The sequence below is a fragment of the Salvelinus fontinalis genome, chromosome 9 (genome assembly GCF_029448725.1).
Source record: "Salvelinus fontinalis isolate EN_2023a chromosome 9, ASM2944872v1, whole genome shotgun sequence".
NCBI lineage: Eukaryota > Metazoa > Chordata > Actinopteri > Salmoniformes > Salmonidae > Salvelinus > Salvelinus fontinalis.
The window spans coordinates 2,403,432-2,427,956 of NC_074673.1; the positions used below are offsets into that span (position 1 = coordinate 2,403,432).

The 24,525-nt window shown below is 46.6% G+C and overlaps 1 protein-coding gene across 1 annotated transcript in view; it reads left to right on the plus strand.

The window, feature by feature from the left end:
- The window catches only part of LOC129861891 (cholesterol side-chain cleavage enzyme, mitochondrial), a 47,684-nt gene that overhangs the window by 6,133 nt on the left and 17,026 nt on the right, over nucleotides 1-24,525 (plus strand). Inside the window, exons 2-8 of the mRNA XM_055933071.1 lie at nucleotides 4,459-4,614; nucleotides 11,702-11,901; nucleotides 15,802-16,005; nucleotides 16,886-17,046; nucleotides 17,353-17,519; nucleotides 20,742-20,820; nucleotides 20,931-21,122. Coding sequence (XP_055789046.1) covers nucleotides 4,459-4,614; nucleotides 11,702-11,901; nucleotides 15,802-16,005; nucleotides 16,886-17,046; nucleotides 17,353-17,519; nucleotides 20,742-20,820; nucleotides 20,931-21,122 — 1,159 coding nt within the window. The remainder of the gene's footprint in view (nucleotides 1-4,458; nucleotides 4,615-11,701; nucleotides 11,902-15,801; nucleotides 16,006-16,885; nucleotides 17,047-17,352; nucleotides 17,520-20,741; nucleotides 20,821-20,930; nucleotides 21,123-24,525) is intronic.

Genomic DNA, 24,525 nt, shown 5'->3' on the forward strand with positions numbered 1-24,525 from the left:
AGATCAGTTAGTAGAACATGGTTCTCTGTAGCTCAGTTAGTAGAACATGGTTCTCTGTAGCTCAGTTAGTAGAACATGGTCCTCTGTAGCTCAGTTAGTAGAACATGGTCCTCTGTAGTTCAGTTAGTAGAACATGGTCCTCTGTAGTTCAGTTAGTAGAACATGGTCCTCTGTAGTTCAGTTAGTAGAACAAGGTTCTCTGTAGTTCAGTTAGTAGAACATGGTCCTCTGTAGCTCAGTTAGTAGAACATGGTCCTCTGTAGATCAGTTAGTAGAACATGGTTCTCTGTAGTTCAGTTAGTAGAACATGGTTCTCTGTAGTTAAGTTAGTAGAACATGGTCCTCTGTAGAACATGGTCCTCTGTTGTTCAGTTAGTAGAACATGGTCCTCTATAGATCAGTTAGAGAACATGGTTCTCTGTAGTTCAGTTAGTAGAACATGATTCTCTGTAGTTCAGATAGTAGAACATGGTCCTCTGTAGAACATGGTCCTCTGTTGTTCAGTTAGTAGAACATGGTCCTCTGTAGATCAGTTAGTAGAACATGGTTCTCTGTAGCTCAGTTAGTAGAACATGGTTCTCTGTAGCTCAGTTAGTAGAACATGGTCCTCTGTAGCTCAGTTAGTAGAACATGGTCCTCTGTAGTTCAGTTAGTAGAACATGGTCCTCTGTAGTTCAGTTAGTAGAACATGGTCCTCTGTAGTTCAGTTAGTAGAACAAGGTTCTCTGTAGTTCAGTTAGTAGAACATGGTCCTCTGTTGTTCAGTTAGTAGAACATGGTCCTCTGTAGCTCAGTTAGTAGAACATGGTCCTCTGTAGATCAGTTAGAGAACATGGTTCTCTGTAGTTCAGTTAGTAGAACATTGTCCTCTGTAGATCAGTTAGTAGAACATGGTTCTCTGTAGTTCAGATAGTAGAACATGGTCCTCTGTAGAACATGGTCCTCTGTAGTTTAGTTAGTAGAACATGGTCCTCTGTTGTTCATATAGTAGAACATGGTCCTCTGTAGATCAGTTAGAGAACATGGTTCTCTGTAGTTCAGTTAGTAGAACATGGTCCTCTGTATTTCAGTTAGTAGAACATGGTCCTCTGTAGAACATGGTCCTCTGTATTTCAGTTAGTAGAACATGGTTCTCTGTAGTTCAGTTAGTAGAACATGGTCCTCTGTAGAACATGGTCCTCTGTTGTTCAGTTTGTAGAACATGGTCCTCTGTTGTTCAGTTAGTAGAACATGGTCCTCTGTAGTTCAGTTAGTAGAACATGGTCCTCTGTAGAACATGGTCCTCTGTTGTTCAGTTAGTAGAACATGGTCCTCTGTAGATCAGTTAGAGAACATGGTTCTCTGTAGTTCAGTTAGTAGAACATGGTCCTCTGTAGAACATGGTCCTCTGTAGATCAGTTAGAGAACATGGTTCTCTGTAGTTCAGTTAGTAGAACATGGTCCTCTTTAGAACATGGTCCTCTGTTGTTCAGTTAGTAGAACATGGTCCTCTGTAGTTCAGTTAGTAGAACATGGTCCTCTGTAGTTCAGATAGTAGAACATGGTCCCCTGTAGAACATGGTCCTCTGTTGTTCAGTTAGTAGAACATGGTCCTCTGTAGATCAGTTAGAGAACATGGTTCTCTGTAGTTCAGTTAGTAGAACATGGTCCTCTGTTGTTCAGTTAGTAGAACATGGTCCTCTGTAGATCAGTTAGAGAACATGGTTCTCTGTAGTTCAGTTAGTAGAACATGATTCTCTGTAGTTCAGATAGTAGAACATGGTCCTCTGTAGAACATGGTCCTATGTAGATCAGTTAGAGAACATGGTTCTCTGTAGTTCAGTTAGTAGAACATGGTCCTCTGTAGAACATGGTCCTCTGTTGTTCAGTTAGTAGAACATGGTCCTCTGTTGATCAGTTAGAGAACATGGTTCTCTGTAGTTCAGTTAGTAGAACATGGTCCTCTGTTGTTCAGTTAGTAGAACATGGTCCTCTGTAGATCAGTTAGAGAACATGGTCCTCTGTAGATCAGTTAGAGAACATGGTTCTCTGTAGTTCAGTTAGTAGAACATGATTCTCTGTAGTTCAGATAGTAGAACATGGTCCTCTGTAGAACATGGTCCTCTGTTGTTCAGTTAGTAGAACATGGTTCTCTGTAGATCAGTTAGTAGAACATGGTTCTCTGTAGCTCAGTTAGTAGAACATGGTCCTCTGTAGCTCAGTTAGTAGAATATGGTCCTCTGTAGTTCAGTTAGTAGAACATGGTCCTCTGTAGTTCAGTTAGTAGAACATGGTCCTCTGTTGTTCAGTTAGAGAACATGGTTCTCTGTAGTTCAGTTAGTAGAACATGGTCCTCTGTAGAACATGGTCCTCTGTTGTTCAGTTAGTAAAACATGGTCCTCTGTAGTTCAGTTAGTAGAACATGGTCCTCTGTAGTTCAGATAGTAGAACATGGTCCCCTGTAGAACATGGTCCTCTGTTGTTCAGTTAGTAGAACATGGTCCTCTGTAGATCAGTTAGAGAACATGGTTCTCTGTAGTTCAGTTAGTAGAACATGGTCCTCTGTTGTTCAGTTAGTAGAACATGGTCCTCTGTAGATCAGTTAGAGAACATGGTTCTCTGTAGTTCAGTTAGTAGAACATGGTCCTCTGTAGAACATGGTCCTCTGTTGTTCAGTTAGTAGAACATGGTCCTCTGTAGATCAGTTAGAGAACATGGTTCTCTGTAGTTCAGTTAGTAGAACATGGTCCTCTGTTGTTCAGTTAGTAGAACATGGTCCTCTGTAGATCAGTTAGAGAACATGGTCCTCTGTAGATCAGTTAGAGAACATGGTTCTCTGTAGTTCAGTTAGTAGAACATGATTCTCTGTAGTTCAGATAGTAGAACATGGTCCTCTGTAGAACATGGTCCTCTGTTGTTCAGTTAGTAGAACATGGTTCTCTGTAGATCAGTTAGTAGAACATGGTTCTCTGTAGCTCAGTTAGTAGAACATGGTCCTCTGTAGCTCAGTTAGTAGAACATGGTCCTCTGTAGTTCAGTTAGTAGAACATGGTCCTCTGTAGTTCAGTTAGTAGAACATGGTCCTCTGTAGTTCAGTTAGTAGAACATGGTCCTCTGTAGTTCAGTTAATAGAACATGGTCCTCTGTAGTTCAGTTAGTAGAACATGGTCCTCTGTAGTTCAGTTAGTAGAACATGGTCCTCTGTTGTTCAGTTAGTAGAACATGGTCCTCTGTATTTCAGTTAGTAGAACATGGTCCTCTGTAGAACATGGTCCTCTGTATTTCAGTTAGTAGAACATGGTCCTCTGTAGAACATGGTCCTCTGTAGATCAGTTTGTAGAACATGGTCCTCTGTATTTCAGTTAGTAGAACACGGTCCCCTGTATTTCAGTTAGTAGAACATGGTTCTCTGTAGTTCAGTTTGTAGAACATGGGCCTTGAAACGCTAGGATAGTGGGTTCAATACTCAAGACCACATATATGTAAACATGTATGCACTAAATACTAAGGGGCTTTGGCTAAAAGCATCTGCCAAATTGCATAAAATAGGACAGGCCTACGGTAAGAATCAATATGTCATTCAGTTATGATGTCAAAGGGGACAATGTTATAATAAAGTATTAACCTTTGTCTACCCCAGGACGAGTAGCTGCTGCTTTTGCAACAGCTAATAGGGATACTAATAAAATACCGAACTACTGAAGCAGTGAATACAAGTTCTGTATTATTCACAACTCAAAGTGTCAGCTAAGCAGTGAACCGTAGTTGTAGCCGGAGCTCACTTCAACATAACGCTATAACACAGTTTGTGTTGTTGCTGCAGACAAAACAATCTGGAATTAGCTTTGTTGAGGGGAGCAATCTTTTCTATCAATACAGCATTTAATGAATGTGCAATGTGAATTGCTGTGGACAGCAATGTGAATCTAGCCATATAGAATCATTAAAACAATTTTCAACAGGATTTCTACTAGCAAAATATGTTTCATTTTAACAAAGGTACAGTCTGCTATATTTACTGCTGTCCACGTGGTTTATAAATGCTGTATTGTCCTGACAGGGAGAAGATGGACTATATTTACTGTTTACCTGGTTTATAAATGCTGTATTGTACCTGACAGGGAGAAGATGGACTATATTTACTGTTTACCTGGTTTATAAATGCTGTATTGTCCTGCAGGGAGAAGATGGACTATATTTACTGCTGCCCACGTGGTTTATAAATGCTGTATTGTCCTGCAGGGAGAAGATGGACTATATTTACTGCTGTCCACGTGGTTTATAAATGCTGTATTGTCCTGCAGGGAGAAGATGGACTATATTTACTGCTGTCCACGTGGTTTATAAATGCTGTATTGTCCTGCAGGGAGAAGATGGACTATTATGAGTGTGAACAAAACAAAAAGAAGTGCATTTTACCAACAAAACCTTTGAACATAAATGACATGATCTGCTGTGCTCTGTCATTGTACCTGCCAGGGAGAAGATAGGCTACTACAATAGTGTAAACATTATAAAGCCGGAGGATGCAGCAATCCTGTTCAAGGCAGAAGGACACTACCCCAAGAGGTTAACAGTGGAGGCATGGACCTCATACAGAGACTACAGGAACAGGAAATATGGAGTCCTGCTCAAGTACGTCCAGTGTTCTGTCATATCTGTCAAACCGTTGTTTAAATAAGGACTTTCAAATCAATGTCATCATAAGCTTTCCTTTTTGTGATGTTTTGACTGTTCACACTACAGTATTGTAGCCTGGGAAAGTCTCTTTACCCATCATTCCACTCCTTGCCACTCCTTGTCATGCATTTGGCAATGACAAGAAGTAGAATGTTAGCTAAAAAGACAGGTACCCTGGCTAACAGTTTAGGGTTTATCCAAACTCGACTATGTTATCTCAGATATCTTTTCACATTGCCATATCTACAGGCCAGCCCAGTACAGCTTGGCTTGGTATGGCCCTATAGCGTGGTAGATGGTAACCAGGCCAGGTGTGGTCCTATAGCGTGGTAGATGGTAACCAGGCCAGGTGTGGCCCTATAGCGTGGTAGATGGTAACCAGGCCAGGTGTGGCCATATAGGGTGGTAGATGGTAACCAGGCCAGGTATGGCCCTATAGCGTGGTAGATGGTAACCAGGCCAGGTGTGGCCCTATAGCGTGGTAGATGGTAACCAGGCCAGGTGTGGCCCTATAGCGTGGTAGATGGTAACCAGGCCAGGTGTGGCCCTATAGCGTGGTAGATGGTAACCAGGCCAGGTGTGGCCCTATAGCGTGGTAGATGGTAACCAGGCCAGGTGTGGTCCTATAGCGTGGTAGATGGTAACCAGGCCAGGTGTGGCCCTATAGCGTGGTAGATGGTAACCAGGCCAGGTGTGGCCCTATAGCGTGGTAGATGGTAACCAGGCCAGGTGTGGCCCTATAGCGTGGTAGATGGTAACCAGGCCAGGTGTGGCCCTATAGCGTGGTAGATGGTAACCAGGCCAGGTGTGGTCCTATAGCATGGTAGATGGTAACCAGGCCAGGTGTGGTCCTATAGCGTGGTAGATGGTAACCAGGCCAGGTGTGGCCCTATAGCGTGGTAGATGGTAACCAGGCCAGGTGTGGCCCTATAGCGTGGTAGATGGTAACCAGGCCAGGTGTGGTCCTATAGCGTGGTAGATGGTAACCAGGCCAGGTATGGCCCTATAGCGTGGTAGATGGTAACCAGGCCAGGTGTGGCCCTATAGCGTGGTAGATGGTAACCAGGCCAGGTGTGGCCCTATGGCGTGGTAGATGGTAACCAGGCCAGGTGTGGCCCTATAGCGTGGTAGATGGTAACCAGGCCAGGTGTGGCCCTATAGCGTGGTAGATGGTAACCAGGCCAGGTGTGGCCCTATAGCGTGGTAGATGGTAACCAGGCCAGGTGTGGTCCTATAGCGTGGTAGATGGTAACCAGGCCAGGTGTGGCCCTATAGCGTGGTAGATGGTAACCAGGCCAGGTGTGGCCCTATAGCGTGGTAGATGGTAACCAGGCCAGGTGTGGCCCTATAGCGTGGTAGATGGTAACCAGGCCAGGTGTGGCCCTATAGCGTGGTAGATGGTAACCAGGCCAGGTGTGGCCCTATAGCGTGGTAGATGGTAACCAGGCCAGGTGTGGCCCTATAGCGTGGTAGATGGTAACCAGGCCAGGTGTGGCCCTATAGCGTGGTAGATGGTAACCAGGCCAGGTGTGGCCCTATAGCGTGGTAGATGGTAACCAGGCCAGGTGTGGTCCTATAGCGTGGTAGATGGTAACCAGGCCAGGTGTGGTCCTATAGCGTGGTAGATGGTAACCAGGCCAGGTGTGGTCCTATAGCGTGGTAGATGGCCCTATAGCGTGGTAGATGGTAACCAGGCCAGGTGTGGCCCTATAGCGTGGTAGATGGTAACCAGGCCAGGTGTGGCCCTATAGCGTGGTAGATGGTAACCAGGCCAGGTGTGGTCCTATAGCGTGGTAGATGGTAACCAGGCCAGGTGTGGTCCTATAGCATGGTAGATGGTAACCAGGCCAGGTGTGGCCCTATAGCGTGGTAGATGGTAACCAGGCCAGGTGTGGCCCTATAGCGTGGTAGATGGTAACCAGGCCAGGTGTGGCCCTATAGCGTGGTAGATGGTAACCAGGCCAGGTGTGGTCCTATAGCGTGGTAGATGGTAACCAGGCCAGGTGTGGCCCTATAGCGTGGTAGATGGTAACCAGGCCAGGTATGGCCCTATAGCGTGGTAGATGGTAACCAGGCCAGGTGTGGCCCTATAGCGTGGCAGATGGTAACCAGGCCAGGTATGGCCCTATAGCGTGGTAGATGGTAACCAGGCCAGGTGTTGCCCTATAGCGTGGTAGATGGTAACCAGGCCAGGTGTGGTCCTATGGCGTGGTAGATGGTAACCAGGCCAGGTGTGGTCCTATAGCGTGGTAGATGATAACCAGGCCAGGTGTGGTCCTATAGCGTGGTAGATGGTAACCAGGCCAGGTGTGGTCCTATAGCGTGGTAGATGGTAACCAGGCCAGGTGTGGCCCTATAGCGTGGTAGATGGTAACCAGGCCAGGTGTGGTCCTATAGCGTGGTAGATGGTAACCAGGCCAGGTATGGCCCTATAGCGTGGTAGATGGTAACCAGGCCAGGTGTGGCCCTATAGCGTGGTAGATGGTAACCAGGCCAGGTGTGGTCCTATAGCTTGGTAGATGGTAACCAGGCCAGGTATGGCCCTATAGCGTGGTAGATGGTAACCAGGCCAGGTGTGGCCCTATAGCGTGGTAGATGGTAACCAGGCCAGGTGTGGCCCTATGGCGTGGTAGATGGTAACCAGGCCAGGTGTGGTCCTATAGCGTGGTAGATGGTAACCAGGCCAGGTGTGGCCCTATAGCGTGGTAGATGGTAACCAGGCCAGGTGTGGCCCTATAGCGTGGTAGATGGTAACCAGGCCAGGTGTGGTCCTATAGCGTGGTAGATGGTAACCAGGCCAGGTGTGGCCCTATAGCATGGTAGATGGTAACCAGGCCAGGTGTGGCCCTATAGCGTGGTAGATGGTAACCAGGCCAGGTGTGGCCCTATAGCGTGGTAGATGGTAACCAGGCCAGGTGTGTTCCTATAGCGTGGTAGATGGTAACCAGGCCAGGTGTGTTCCTATAGCGTGGTAGATGGTAACCAGGCCAGGTGTGGCCCTATAGCGTGGTAGATGGTAACCAGGCCAGGTGTGGCCCTATAGCGTGGTAGATGGTAACCAGGCCAGGTGTGGCCCTATAGCGTGGTAGATGGTAACCAGGCCAGGTGTGGCCCTATAGCGTGGTAGATGGTAACCAGGCCAGGTGTGGTCCTATAGCGTGGTAGATGGTAACCAGGCCAGGTGTGGTCCTATAGCGTGGTAGATGGTAACCAGGCCAGGTGTGGTCCTATAGCGTGGTAGATGGCCCTATAGCGTGGTAGATGGTAACCAGGCCAGGTGTGGCCCTATAGCGTGGTAGATGGTAACCAGGCCAGGTGTGGCCCTATAGCGTGGTAGATGGTAACCAGGCCAGGTGTGGTCCTATAGCGTGGTAGATGGTAACCAGGCCAGGTGTGGCCCTATAGCGTGGTAGATGGTAACCAGGCCAGGTGTGGCCCTATAGCGTGGTAGATGGTAACCAGGCCAGGTGTGGCCCTATAGCGTGGTAGATGGTAACCAGGCCAGGTGTGGCCCTATAGCGTGGTAGATGGTAACCAGGCCAGGTGTGGCCCTATAGCGTGGTAGATGATAACCAGGCCAGGTGTGGCCCTATAGCGTGGTAGATGGTAACCAGGCCAGGTGTGGCCCTATAGCGTGGTAGATGGTAACCAGGCCAGGTGTGGCCCTATAGCGTGGTAGATGGTAACCAGGCCAGGTGTGGTCCTATAGCGTGGTAGATGGTAACCAGGCCAGGTGTGGCCCTATAGCGTGGTAGATGGTAACCAGGCCAGGTATGGCCCTATAGCGTGGTAGATGGTAACCAGGCCAGGTGTGGCCCTATAGCGTGGTAGATGGTAACCAGGCCAGGTGTGGTCCTATGGCGTGGTAGATGGTAACCAGGCCAGGTGTGGTCCTATAGCGTGGTAGATGATAACCAGGCCAGGTGTGGTCCTATAGCGTGGTAGATGGTAACCAGGCCAGGTGTGGCCCTATAGCATGGTAGATGGTAACCAGGCCAGGTGTGGCTCTATAGCGTGGTAGATGGTAACCAGGCCAGGTATGGCCCTATAGCGTGGTAGATGGTAACCAGGCCAGGTGTGGTCCTATAGCGTGGTAGATGGTAACCAGGCCAGGTGTGGCCCTATAGCGTGGTAGATGGTAACCAGGCCAGGTATGGCCCTATAGCGTGGTAGATGGTAACCAGGCCAGGTGTGGCCCTATAGCGTGGTAGATGGTAACCAGGCCAGGTGTGGTCCTATAGCATGGTAGATGGTAACCAGGCCAGGTGTGGTCCTATAGCGTGGTAGATGGTAACCAGGCCAGGTGTGGCCCTATAGCGTGGTAGATGGTAACCAGGCCAGGTATGGCCCTATAGCATGGTAGATGGTAACCAGGCCAGGTGTGGTCCTATAGCGTGGTAGATGGTAACCAGGCCAGTTGTGGTCCTATAGCGTGGTAGATGGTAACCAGGCCAGGTGTTGCCCTATAGCGTGGTAGATGGTAACCAGGCCAGGTGTGGCCCTATAGCGTGGTAGATGGTGACCAGGCCAGGTGTGGCCCTATAGCGTGGTAGATGGTAACCAGGCCAGGTGTGGTCCTATAGCGTGGTAGATGGTAACCAGGCCAGGTGTGGTCCTATAGGGTGGTAGATGGTAACCAGGCCAGGTGTGGTACTATAGCGTGGTAGATGGTAACCAGGCCAGGTGTGGTCCTATAGGGTGGTAGATGGTAACCAGGCCAGGTGTGGCCCTATAGTGTGGTAGATGGTAACCAGGCCAGGTGTGGTCCTATAGCGTGGTAGATGGTAACCAGGCCAGGTGTGGCCCTATAGCGTGGTAGATGGTAACCAGGCCAGGTGTGGCCCTATGGCGTGGTAGATGGTAACCAGGCCAGGTGTGGCCCTATAGCGTGGTAGATGGTAACCAGGCCAGGTGTGGCCCTATAGCGTGGTAGATGGTAACCAGGCCAGGTATGGCCCTATAGCGTGGTAGATGGTAACCAGGCCAGGTGTGGCCCTATAGCGTGGTAGATGGTAACCAGGCCAGGTGTGGTCCTATGGCGTGGTAGATGGTAACCAGGCCAGGTGTGGTCCTATAGCGTGGTAGATGATAACCAGGCCAGGTGTGGTCCTATAGCGTGGTAGATGGTAACCAGGCCAGGTGTGGCCCTATAGCATGGTAGATGGTAACCAGGCCAGGTGTGGCTCTATAGCGTGGTAGATGGTAACCAGGCCAGGTATGGCCCTATAGCGTGGTAGATGGTAACCAGGCCAGGTGTGGTCCTATAGCGTGGTAGATGGTAACCAGGCCAGGTGTGGCCCTATAGCGTGGTAGATGGTAACCAGGCCAGGTATGGCCCTATAGCGTGGTAGATGGTAACCAGGCCAGGTGTGGCCCTATAGCGTGGTAGATGGTAACCAGGCCAGGTGTGGTCCTATAGCATGGTAGATGGTAACCAGGCCAGGTGTGGTCCTATAGCGTGGTAGATGGTAACCAGGCCAGGTGTGGCCCTATAGCGTGGTAGATGGTAACCAGGCCAGGTATGGCCCTATAGCATGGTAGATGGTAACCAGGCCAGGTGTTGCCCTATAGTGTGGTAGATGGTAACCAGGCCAGGTGTGGTCCTATAGCGTGGTAGATGGTAACCAGGCCAGGTGTGGCCCTATAGCGTGGTAGATGGTAACCAGGCCAGGTATGGCCCTATAGCGTGGTAGATGGTAACCAGGCCAGGTGTGGCCCTATAGCGTGGTAGATGATAACCAGGCCAGGTGTGGTCCTATAGCTTGGTAGATGGTAACCAGGCCAGGTGTGGCCCTATAGCGTGGTAGATGGTAACCAGGCCAGGTGTGGCCCTCTAGCGTGGTAGATGGTAACCAGGCCAGGTATGGCCCTATAGCGTGGTAAATGGTAACCAGGCCAGGTGTGGCCCTATAGCGTGGTACATGGTAACCAGGCCAGGTATGGCCCTATAGCGTGGTAGATGGTAACCAGGCCAGGTGTGGCCCTATAGCGTGGTAGATGGTAACCAGGCCAGGTGTGGCCCTATAGCGTGGTAGATGGTAACCAGGCCAGGTGTGGCCCTATAGCGTGGTAGATGGTAACCAGGCCAGGTGTGGCCCTATAGCGTGGTAGATGGTAACCAGGCCAGGTGTGGTCCTATAGCGTGGTAGATGGTAACCAGGCCAGGTGTGGCCCTATAGCGTGGTAGATGGTAACCAGGCCAGGTGTGGTCCTATAGCGTGGTAGATGGTAACCAGGCCAGGTGTGGCCCTATAGCGTGGTAGATGGTAACCAGGCCAGGTGTGGCCCTATAGCGTGGTAGATGGTAACCAGGCCAGGTGTGGCCCTATAGCGTGGTAGATGGTAACCAGGCCAGGTGTGGTCCTATAGCGTGGTAGATGGTAACCAGGCCAGGTGTGGTCCTATAGCGTGGTAGATGGTAACCAGGCCAGGTGTGGCCCTATAGCGTGGTAGATGGTAACCAGGCCAGGTGTGGCCCTATAGCGTGGTAGATGGTAACCAGGCCAGGTGTGGTCCTATAGCGTGGTAGATGGTAACCAGGCCAGGTGTGGCCCTATAGCGTGGTAGATGGTAACAAGGCCAGGTGTGGTCCTATAGCGTGGTAGATGGTAACCAGGCCAGGTATGGTCCTATGGCGTGGTAGATGGTAACCAGGCCAGGTGTGGTCCTATAGCGTTGTAGATGGTAACCAGGCCAGGTGTGGTCCTATAGCGTGGTAGATGGTAACCAGGCCAGGTGTGGCCCTATAGCGTGGTAGATGGTAACCAGGCCAGGTGTGGCCCTATAGCGTGGTAGATGGTAACCAGGCCAGGTGTGGCCCTATAGCGTGGTAGATGGCCCTATAGTGTGAATCAGGCATTATTGACAGATTTAGTTATTGAGATTTAGTTATTGACAGTTAGTTATTGAGATTTAGTTAATGAGATTTAGTTATTGAGATTTAGTTAATGAGATTTAGTTATTGACACTTAGTTAATGAGATTTAGATTTGCTGGTTCTGAGATGTTCCAAAACAAAGTTTGGTCCTTTTCTCTCCCTGTAGGAATGGGGAAGACTGGCGTTCCAACAGGGTGGTTCTGAATAGAGAGGTGATCTCTCCCAAGGTGTTGGGGAACTTTGTTCCTCTGTTGGATGAAGTTGGACAGGACTTTGTGGCCCGGGTACATAAGAAGATAGAAAGGAGTGGACAGGACAAATGGACCACCGATCTTTCTCAAGAACTCTTCAAATATGCTCTGGAATGTAAGTCCGTTTCACCTAATATTTACTTGTGGCTGTCTTGAAACCTGTGATGACCATGTTTTATACACTGACTCATACCAGTACAGTGCCTTGCAAAGTATTCATCCCCCTTGGCGATTTTCCTATTTTATTGCATTTTAACCTGCAATTTAAATTGATTTTTATTTGGATTTCATGTAATGGACATACACAAAATAGTCCAAATTGGTGAAGTGAAATGAAACAAATTACTTGTTTCAAAAGATTTAAAAAAATTAAACGGAAAAGTGCTGCGTGCATATGTATTCACCCCCTTTGCTATAAAGCCCCTAAATAAGATCTGGTGCAACCAATTACCTCCAGAAGTCACACAATTAGTTAAATAAAGTCCACCCGTGTGCAATCTAAGTGTCACATGATCTGTCAGATGATCTCGGTATATACACACCTGTTCTGAAAGGCCCCAGAGTCTGCAACACCACTAAGCAAGGGGCACCACCAAGCAAGTGGCACAATGAAGACCAAGGAGCTCTCCAAACAGGTCAGGGACACAGTTGTGGAGAAGTACAGATCAGGGTTGGAATATAAAAAAATATCTGAAACTTTGAACATCCCACTGAGCACCATTAAATCAATTATTAAATGGAAAGAATATGGCACCACAACAAACCTGCCAAGAGAGGGCCGCCCACCAAAACTCACGGACCAGGCAAGGAGGGCATTAATCAGAGAGGCTACAAAGAGACCAAAGACAACCCTGAAGGAGCTGCAAAGCTCCACATTGGAGATTGGAGTATCTGTCCATAGGACCACTTTAAGCCGTAGACTCCACAGAGTTGGGTTTTACGGAAGAGTGTCCAGAAAGAGCCATTGCTTAATAAGGGGCGCTGTTTAGACTATTTATGCTAATGTGGCTAATTTTTTAAACGGCTTCCCACAAAATCCTTGATCGTACAATATGCATATTATTATTATTATTGGATAGAAAACAGTCTATAGTTTCTATAGGAGTTGAAATTTTGTCTCTAAGTGGAACAGAGCCCATTCTACAGCAATTTCCCTGACATGGAGTCAGATTTGAGAAACGTTGGCCACTTTTCTGAAGTCATTTAAAAGGGCTCTGTCGTTGCTATGACTACACGGACACTTCTTACGTCTTCCCCTGGATGCCTTTACGTGATGACGATTCCAACGGGCTCGATTGCTCGTTCACAGGCCCTACAAATGAAAAAAACCTTTAGCTAGCAAGTCTTTTCTTGCTGCGTAACGCGCGTGGAAGACACCGACCCTCTCCTGTTCCAAGCGTTAGTTTAGCCTGTTATATTTCTCCGGTCATCTTTTCACTCGTTATAGGAGTTACAAACATCACAAAGTAGTTAATTTAAAGCGTTTTATAGCAATTTATATCCGTTTAGTGCGATTTTGGGACATTTATTTTTGCAACGATGTGAAAAGTTGGGAACGCTTTTCAGTTCATCCCGAACGTAGTTGACATTTCCACATGGCAAGAGGACAGCTTTCCACCAAAAGACGATTTCTCCCAAGAAAGGATCCTTTGCCCAAGATACTGATGGAAGAACAGCTCAAGGTAGGACATTTTTATTATGATAAATCGTGTTTCTGTCGAAACATTTTAGTGGCTTAGGACGCCATGTTTTTTGACGTAGCTTCGCTTGGCGCAAACTGTATTGAAAAGTAAGGATAAATTAAAAAATGTAATAACGCAATTGTATTAAGAATTAAATTGTCTATCAATCCCTGTCCACCCTATATTTTTTAGTCACGTTTATGAGTATTTATGTATAAGAGTAGATCACTGTCTAAGTGGCGCAAGGACGTTTTCTTTACCAGCTTGTCTACATTTCACATTGTCTAACCATGATTTTGGTGGCTAAATATAAACATTTTCGATCAAACTGTATATGCATGTTGTAATGTGATGTTACAGGAGTGTCATCGGAAGAATTCTGAGAAGGTTAGTGAAAAAATTAATATCTTTTGGCGATGTTGACTTTTATCGCTCACTTTGGCTAGAATCAATGCTGGGCTGCTAATTGCTATGTGCTAAGCTAATATAACGATTTATTGTGTTTTCGCTGTAAGACACTTAGAAAATCTGAAATATTGTCTGTATTCACAGGATCTGTGTCTTTCGATTCGTGTATGCTGTGTATTTTTACGAAATGTTTGATGATTAGTAGTTAGGTAAACACGTTGCTCATTGTAATTATTCTAGTCCATTTGTGATGGTGGGTGCAATTGTAAACTATGAAGTCTACCTGAAATATGCACTTTTTTCTAACAAAACCTATCCCATACCATAAATATGTTATCAGACTGTCATCTAATGAGTTTTTTTGTTGGTTAGGGGCTATAAATATCTTAGTTTAGCCGAATTGGTGATGGCTACTGGTGTTGGTGGACAAATAAAAGATGGTGGAATATGCTAATGTGTTTTTAGGTAATAGATGTACATCTTTACATATTGTGTCTTCCCTGTAAAACATTTTAAAAATCGGAAATGTTGACTGGATTCATAAGATCTGTGTCTTTCATTAGCTGTATTGGACTTTAATGTGTGAAAGTTAAATATTTTAAAAAAATATTTTTTTTGAATTTCGCGGCACTGGTTTTTCAGTGGGGGGGGGGGGGGTGTGCCGCTAGCGCCACGCTGATCCTAGACAGGTTAAAGAAAAAAATAAGAAAACACGTTTGGTGATCACCAAAAGGTATGTGGGAGACTCCCGAAATCATATGGAAGAAGGTACTCTGGTCAGATGATACTAAAATTGAGCATTTTGGCCACCAAGGAAAATGTCTGGCGCAAACACAACATCTCTCATCACCCCATGAACATCATCCCCATAGTGAAGCATGGTGGTGGCAGCATCATGCTGTGGGGATGTTTTTCCATCGGCGGAGACTGGGAAATTGAAGGAATGATGGATGTCACTAAATACAGGGAAATTCTTGAGGAAACCTGTTTCAGTCTTCCAGAGATTTGAGACTGGGACGGGGGTTCACCATCCAGCAGGACAATGATCCTAAACATACTGCTAAAGCAACACTCGAGTGCTTTAAGGAGAAACATTTAAATGTCTTGGAATGGCCTAGTCAAAAACCAGACCTCAATCCAATTGAGAATCTGTGGTATGACTTAAAGATTGCTGTACACCAGCATAACCCATCCAACTTGAAGGAGCTGGAGCCTCTTTGCCTTGAAGAATGGGCAAAAATCCCAGTGGCTAGATGTGCCAAGCTTATAGAGACATACCCCAAGAGACTTGCACCTGTAACTGCTGCAAAAGGTGGCTCTACAAAGTATTGACTTTGAGGGGTGAATCGTTACACACGCTCAAGTTCTGTTTTTTGTGTTATTTCTTGTTTGTTTCACAATAAAACATATTTTTGCATCTTCAAAGTGGTAGGCATGTTGTGTAAATCAAATAATACAACCCCCCCACAAATCTATTTTATAAAATAGGAAAATGCCAAAGGGGGGTGAATACTTTCGCAAGCCACTGTACCAGATTGTCTCAAATACTGTAAGGTTAACATCTTATATTTCTGCTAATATCTTACTTAGGTCCATCGCTCCTTAGGGGTCATAGGCCATCGACGATGGCAACTAATATCTTACTTAGGTCCATCACTCCTTAGGGGTCATAGTACATCGACAACTGGTGTCTTAGGCTGGCAGAATGTACTGTCCTCTACTGTATATTATACTATATTTACCTGATATTATTGTATGTACACTAAGTTCAGTATTGTACAATGTCTCACATGTGCTGTGCTGTAATGTGGTAGGTTCTGTTCTGTATGGAAGGCGTCTGTGTCTAACCTGTGTTCTCTCCTCTCCAGCAGTGGGTTTGATGCTGTATGTGAGTCTGGGTCTAACCTGTGTTCTTTTCGCTTCAGCGGTGGGTTCAGTTCTGTATGGGGAGCGTCTGGGCCTGATGTTGGACTACATCAACCCTGAGGCCCAACACTTCATTGACTGCATCTCTCTGATGTTCAAGACTACCTCTCCCATGCTGTACATCCCCCCGGCCATGCTGAGGAGGGTAGGAGCCAAGATCTGGAGAGATCACGTGGAGGCCTGGGATGGCATCTTCAACCAGGGTAGGACAATGCTCATAACATATCCCTGTGATATCTGCAAACATTGAAGGGTCGGGGCCAGGGGGAAGGATCAGTGCCAGGGGGAAGGATCAGTGCCAGGGGGAAGGGTAAGGGCCAGGGGGAAGGGTCAGGGCCAGGGGGAAGGGTCAGGGCCAGGGGGAAGGGTCAGGGCCAAGGCCAAGGGGAAGGGTCAGGGCCAGGGGGAAGGATCAGGGCCAAGGGGGAAGGATCAGGGCCAGGGGGAAGGATCAGGGCCATGGGGAAGGGTCAGGGCCAGGGGGAAGGATCAGGGCCAGGGGGAAGGATCAGGGCCAGGGGGAAGGATCAGGGCCAGGGGGAAGGGTCAGGGCCAGGGGGAAGGGTCAGGGCCAGGGGGAAGGATCAGGGCCAAGGGGAAGGGTCAGGGCCAGGGGGAAGGATCAGGGCCAGGGGGAAGGATCAGGGCCAAGGGGAAGGATAGGGTCAAGGGGAAGACTTAAGGTCAAGGGGAAGGGCCCCAGGGAAGGGTTTGGGCCAATGGGAAGGGTTAGGGCGAAGGGGAAGGGTTAGGGAGGAAACATTGAAAGTTTAGGGCCAAGGGGTAGGGCCAAACATTGAACGGTTAGGGCCTAAGGGAAAGGTTAGGGCAAAACATGGAATGTTTACGGCTGAGGGGAAGAGTTAGGGAGAAAACATTGAAGGGTTAAGGACAAGGTTTAGGGCCATGTGGAAGTGTTAGGTCTGTAATCTATTTAGGGAAACAAAAAAAGTAAAGCCAGGAAGAAGACAGTTGTCTGTGATCCGTATAATGCATTTAAGATCACAGATAACACTGTGCTGTGTCTGTATCAGGAGCTATGTTGGTTCACTGTTAAACTGTCCTGAATACATGTGCCCCTAGCGGACCGCTGCATCCAGAACATCTACAGGACGATGCGTCAGGACACCAACACCCACAGGAAGTATCCAGGAGTCCTGGCCAGCCTTCTGATGTTAGACAAGCTGTCTATAGAGGACATCAAGGCCAGCGTCACCGAACTGATGGCTGGAGGGGTAGACACGGTAATAATGTGTATATAACTTCTCTATAAAACATCTATAACCAGCTGTCTATAGAGGACATCAAAGCCAGCGTCGCCAAACTGATGGCTGGAGGGGTAGACACGGTAACAAACGTGATAATGACTTCCAACAGTAATCACCGTATCCTGTTGTTTAGACCTGGTTCTGTGAGGCTGTATGAGAGATATCCAAGTCAACTGATTAGTTAACTACCAGATAGGCAACCAGCCGTATTTCAACCCTCTGGAATCAGTTCATCAACTGTTGTCTCTAGTAGTTAACATTCTACTCTGTAATGTATTTCAGACGTCTATCACCCTGCTGTGGACTCTATATGAGCTGGCCAGACATCCTGATCTCCAGGAAGAGTTGAGGGCTGAGGTGGCTGTAGCCAGACAGTCTAGCCAGGGAGACATGCTACAGATGCTGAAGATGATACCGCTGGTCAAAGGAGCGCTGAAGGAAACGCTGAGGTCGGACAGACAAGATGATTGACCAACGATAGCTGATGTTAACTACAATGACTACCTAAACAAGACAATAACTACAATACCAATTATTATAAACCCACAACAACTGTATACAATTTATTTTAATTGTATTTAAACTTAAATTTAACCAGGTAGGTCAGTTGAGAACAAGTTCTCATTTACAACTGCGACCTGGACAAGATAAAGCAAAGCAGTTCGACACATACAACAACACAGAGTTACACATGGAGTAAAACAAACATACAGTCAATAGTACAGTAGAAAAAGTCTATATACAATGTGAGCAAATGAGGTGAGATAAGGGAGGTAAGGCCAATAGGCCATAGTTGCAAAAATAATTACAAATAATTACAATATACCAATACAATATACCAATACCAATTTAACACTGGAATGATTGATGTGCAGAAGATTAATGTGCAAGTAGAGATACTGGGGTGCAAAGGTGCAAGATACATAAATAAATACAGTATGGGGATGAGGTAGTTGGATGGGCTATTTACAGATGGGCTATGTACAGCTGCAGTGATCTGTGAGCTGCTCTGACAGTTGGTGCTTAAAACTAGTGAGGGAGATATGAGTCTCCAGCTTCAATGATTTTTGCAGTTCGTTCCAGTCATTGGCAGCAGAGAACTGGAAGGAAAGGCGGCCAAAGGAGGAATTGGCTTTGGGGGTGACCAGTGAAATATACCTGCTTGAGCGCGGGCTACGGGTGGGTGCTGCTATGGTGACCAGTGAGCTGAGATAAGGTGGGGCTTTACCTAGCAAACACTTATAGATAACCTGGAGCCAGTGGGTTTGGCGACGAATATGAAGCGAGGGCCAGCCAACCAGAGCATACAGGTCGCAGTGGTGGGTGGCATATGGGGCTTTGGTGACAAAACGGATGGCACTGTGATAGACTGCATCCAGTTTGCGGAGTAGAGTGTTGGAGGCTATTTTGTAAATGACATCGCCGAAGTCAAGGATTGGCAGGATAGTCAGTTTTACAAGGGTATGTTTGGCAGCATGAGTGAAGGAGGCTTTGTTGCGAAATAGGAAGCAGATTCTATATTTAATTTTGGATTGGAGATGCTTAATGTGAGTTTGGAAGGAGAGTTTACAGTCTAACCAGACACCTAGGTATTTGTAGTTGTCCACATATTCTAAGTCAGAACAGTCCAGAGTAGTGATGGGCAGCGATCGGTGGAAGAGCATGCATTTAGTTTTGCTTGCATTTAAGAGCAGCTGGAGGCAACGGAAGGAGAGTTGTATGGCATTGAAGCTCGTCTGGCGGTTTTTTAACACAGTGTCCAAAGAAGGGCCAGAAGTATACAGAAGGGTGTTGTCTGCATAGAGGTGTATCAGAGAATCACCAGCAGCAAGAGCGACATCATTGATGTTTACAGAGAAGAGAGTCGGCCCAATAATTGAACCTTGTGGCACCCCCCTAGAGACTGCCAGAGGTCCGGACAACAGGCCCTCCGATTTGACATTGAACTCTCTCTGAGAAGTAGTTGGTGAACCAGGCGAGGCAGTCATTTGAGAAACCAAGGCTGTTGAATCTGCCAATAAGAATGTGGTGATTGACAGAGTCGAAAGCCTTGGCCAGGTCGATGAATACAGCTGCACAGCAATGTCTCTTATCGATGGCGGTTATGATATTGTTTATGACCTTGAGCGTGGCTGAGGTGCACCCATGACGAGCTCGGAAACCAGATTGCATAGCGGAGAAGGTACGGTGGGATTCAAAATGGTCGGTGATCTGTTTGTGATATGATCTGCTTGGCTTTCGAAGACCTTATATATATATATATATATATATATATATATATATATATATATATATATATATATATATATATATATAGGTCTGTAGCAGTTTGGGTCTAGAGTGTCACACCCTTTGAAGAGGGGGATGACCGCGGCAGCTTTCCAATCTTTGGGAATCTCAGACGATATGAAAGAGAGGTTGAACAGGCTAGTAATAGGGGTTGCAACAATTGCGGCGGATAATTTTAGAAAGAGAGGGTACAGATTGTCTAGCCGGGCTGATTTGTAGGGATCCAGATTTTGCAGCTCTTTCAGAACATCAGCTATCTAGATTTGGGTGAAGGAGAAATGGGAGAGGCTTGGGCAAGTTGCTGTGGGGGGTGCAGGGCTGTTGACCGGGGTAGGGGTAGCCAGGTGGAAAGTATGGCCAGACGTAGAAAAATGCTTATTGAAATTCTTATCTATCGTGGATTTATCAGTGGTGACAGTGTTTCCTTGCCTCAGTGCAGTGGGCAGCTGGGAGGAGGTGCTCTTATTCTCCATGGACTCTACAGTGTCCCAGAACATTTTGGAGTTTGTCCTGCAGGATGCAAATTTCTCTTTGAAAAAGCTAGCCTTTGTTTTCTTAACTGCCTGTGTATATTGGGTCCTATCTTCCCTGAAAATGTGCATATCGCGGGGGCTATTTGATGCTAATGGAGAACGCCACAGGATGTTTTTGTGCTGGTCAAGACTGAAACCAAGGCTTTTACGGTTACAGAAGTCAACAAATGAGAGCGCCTGGGGAGTGGAGCTAGGCACTGCAGGGACTGGATTAACCTCTACATCACCAGAGGAACAGAGGAGGAGTAGGATTAGGGTACGGCTAAAGGCTATAAGAACTGGTCGTCTAGTACATTCGGAACAGAGAGTAAAAGGAGCAGGTTTCTGGGCACGGTAGAATAGATTCAAGGCATAATGTACAGACAAAAATATGGTAGGATGTGAATACAGTGGAGGTAAACCTAGGCATTGAGAGATGATGGTAGGATGTGAATACAGTGGAGGTAAACCTAGGCATTGAGTGACGATGAGAGAGATATTGTCTCTAGACTCATCATTTAAATCAGGTGAGGTCACCACATGTGTGGGAGGTGGAACTGAAGGGTTAACTAAGGCATATTGAGCAGGGCTAGAGGCTCTACAGTGAAATAAGGCAATAATCACTAACCAAAACAGCAGTGGACAAGGCATATTGACATTAGTCACAGTATATATCATGTCATTACTGAATATGTTTTTACGTCATTGCAATGGTGCAACCACCTAATGGTGGTTAGGCAGAAGTCAAGTAACAATGATCACTTTTAGAGATGAATTTCAGATTAACATCTATACTCTTCATCTGTTGAGATGTCTGGGCCACCTACTGGTTAAGCATTAAGAATGTCACCATCTTCTTCTGTCTGTCAGGCTTCATCCGGTTGCAGTCAGCTTACAGAGATACATTACAGAGGATATCGTCATTCAGAACTATCACATACCTTGTGGGGTAAGAGGAGACAACCTATGACATACGGTAGCTACTGTCTTTCCAGTTGATCAGAGACTTGATGGTTTGGGAGGGCAGTATGTTATATGGTGTGTTCTCACTCTCTCTAGACTCTGGTCCAGTTGGGTCTTTATGCGATGGGTAGAGACCCAGATGTGTTCCCCAGACCTGAGAAGTACCTCCCGTCCCGCTGGCTGCGGACAGAGAACCAGTACTTCAGGAGCTTGGGCTTCGGGTTTGGACCCAGACAGTGTCTCGGACGGCGCATTGCTGAGACGGAGATGCAGCTCTTTCTTATTCATGTGAGGATCAACGTTCGACTGATTCAAATCCTTAAGAGTCAATCTAATATATATATATACATATTACAAATAATTATATCAAAATCTGTCAGTTTAAGCTAGAGATATCAGGTTTTTTTTGCATCTTAATCCACGTCGGCCGTCCGCATCTGTGGCGGAAAGTGGCCGAGCTACCGAGCTACAGAGCTACAGAGCTACCGAGCTACCGAGCTACAGAGCTACAGAGCTACAGAGCTACCGAGCTACCGAGCTACCGAGCTACAGCGATGTCTGTCAGACCATGAGACATCGCGAAAATCTGTCTTCTCACGAAAATGTTTGTAGCGTCCAAATACTAATATGACCCATCTATGGAAAGGGGAGACTCTCACAAACACAGTTGTGCTCTCTACGACCCCCACAAGTGCCAGGGGACTCGTCTGAAGGTTATACAAACACATGGACATGTGAAGGTCGCTTTGAAACAACAGAAGTAAGGGGTTAAATATGTGACTGGCCACCTGGATTTGGTCTTATGTAGCAAAATTAGATTTTTTTTTTTTTTTTATTGGATAAAAGTAGAAACCTAGAGCAAGAAAATGGCATATCACACACTGCAGTTGAAGAACGATGGGAAAGTAATTCTGCTTTGAAAGTTGATAAACTTGTAACCCCACTTTTGAGAAAATGGCCCTTGAATCTTTTGGTACCTACTGGAGAGCTCGTCTTTGTCTACACCCATTCAGCATCATTTAGACCCTCTTAAACCTTAGCCCCATCCATCTCTTTAAGATATTTGCTAAACAGAGTGATTAGTTTAGTAATCAACCAAAGATTTCAAAACTAAACGTGGTAAAAGTAGTAGCCTACAATAAGGAAAAACTGCAGGTAAAAAAAACTGCAGGTAAAAATATACTTGATCTAGTCCCTACATCCTAATCAGGTCATGTTGTTCTTCACATTACCGTCTCCGGTAAACACACACAATACCAAATAAAATAAAAAGTTGATTTGTCACATGCACAGGATACAGAAGATGTAAACAGTACAGTGAAATGGTTACTATAGTAGCAATATCAAAAGCAGAACGTGTCCAGATAAATATATGTTATAATTATTAGATGATGCTTATCCAGACACACTTATCTAAATCGATGGGTCATGTGAAAGAAATGCTAAAACCCCCAGACACATCTAGATAAGTGGACGGGTCTCTATTATCTAGACATGTTGATGAAATACAATAGATGGCTGTAATCACCCCCAGACACATCTAGATAAGTGGACGGGTCTCTATTATCTAGACATGTATGATGTAATACAATAGATGGCTGTAATCACCCCCAGACACATCTAGATAAGTGGATGGGTCTCTATTATCTAGACATGTTCATGAAATACAATAGATGGCTGTAATCACCCCCCAGACACATCTAGCTAAGTGGATGGGTCTCTATTGTCTAGACATGTATGATGTAATACAATAGATGGCTGTAATCACCCCCCAGACACATCTAGATAAGTGGACGGGTCTCTATTATCTAGACATGTTCATGAAATACAATAGATGGCTGTAATCACCCCCCAGACACATCTAGCTAAGTGGATGGGTCTCTATTGTCTAGACATGTATGATGTAATACAATAGATGGCTGTAATCACCCCCAGACACATCTAGCTAAGTGGACGGGTCTCTATTATCTAGACATGTTGATGTAATACTATAGATGGCTGTAACCCCCCCCCCCCCCCACCCCCCCACCCCCCCCCCCACCCCCAGACACATCTAGCTAAGTGGACGGGTCTCTATTGTCTAGACATGTATGATGTAATACTATAGATGGCTGTAACCCCCCCCCCACCCCCAGACACATCTATCTAAGTGGACGGGTCTCTATTATCTAGACATGTTCATGAAATACAATAGATGGCTGTAATCACCCCCAGACACATCTAGCTAAGTGGACGGGTCTCTATTGTCTAGACATGTATGATGTAATACAATAGATGGCTGTAATCACCCCCAGACACATCTAGATAAGTGGATGGGTCTCTATTGTCTAGACATGTATGATGTAATACAATAGATGGCTGTAATCACCCCCCAGACACATCTAGATAAGTGGATGGGTCTCTATTATCTAGACATGTTCATGAAATACAATAGACACACCTGGCTAACTTGATGGGTCATCTGGCAAAGTGTTTTGTTTAGACATGTCGCTAGCTAGCTAAACAATAAAACGGTATAGTCATACTACTACCAACCAATACAAACATTGTCATAGCTATAGTCTAAATGTCCAGGTAGCTAAAGCTAATCTACCAGGTTCAATGTTAGCTAGATAACATTAGGCTCTAATGAAGAATGCAAATTAATATCTGATTTGAATAATATTACTTCACAGATCAAACACGTAACGTTAGCTAGCGAGCTGGCAAGCTAACGTTCGCTAGCTAGCTAACAGTACACTTTAACTTGCAATGAAAACGATTTTCTGACAAACTTAGAAACGTATAATATCTGAAAATGTAGCTGGACTCTTACATGGATAAATGCTTCATGGCAGACTGGAACCATTTAACTCCGTTCTGTTTGTAGCTACGTCTTGTTCCGCCAGCGTTGTCTCAAATCACTTTTTTCAATTGATCTGTCGACAGCACCTGCTAAATTCATGACGTAAATGTTGTTTAGAAAAGTATAAAAACTTTTGTAGTGTACCGTGCTGCTTCCACTGCCTCTCCCTCTTCTGTGCTGCTTCCTCTGCCTCTCCCTCTGCTGTGCTGCTTCCTCTGCCTCTCTGCCTCTCCCTCTGCTGTGCTGCTTCCTCTGCCTCTCCCTCTGCTGTGCTGCTTCCTCTGCCTCTCTGCCTCTCCCTCTGCTGTGCTGCTTCCTCTGCCTCTCTGCCTCTCCCTCTGCTGTGCTGCTTCCTCTGCCTCTCCCTCTGCTGTGCTGCTTCCTCTGCCTCTCTGCCTCTCCCTCTGCTGTGCTGCTTCCTCTGCCTCTCTGCCTCTCTCTCTGCTGTGCTGCTTCCTCTGCCTCTCTGCCTCTCTCTCTGCTGTGCTGTTTCCTCTGCCTCTCTCTCTGCTGTGCTGCTTCCTCTGCCTCTCTCTCTGCTGTGCTGCTTCCTCTGCCTCTCTGCCTCTCCCTCTGCTGTGCTGCTTCCTCTGCCTCTCTCTCTGCTGTGCTGCTTCCTCTGCCTCTCTGCCTCTCTCTCTGCTGTGCTGCTTCCTCTGCCTCTCTCTCTGCTGTGCTGCTTCCTCTGCCTCTCTGCCTCTCTCTCTGCTGTGCTGCTTCCTCTGCCTCTCTGCCTCTCCCTCTGCTGTGCTGCTTCCTCTGCCTCTCTCTCTGCTGTGCTGCTTCCTCTGCCTCTCTGCCTCTCTCTCTGCTGTGCTGCTTCCTCTGCCTCTCTGCCTCTCTCTC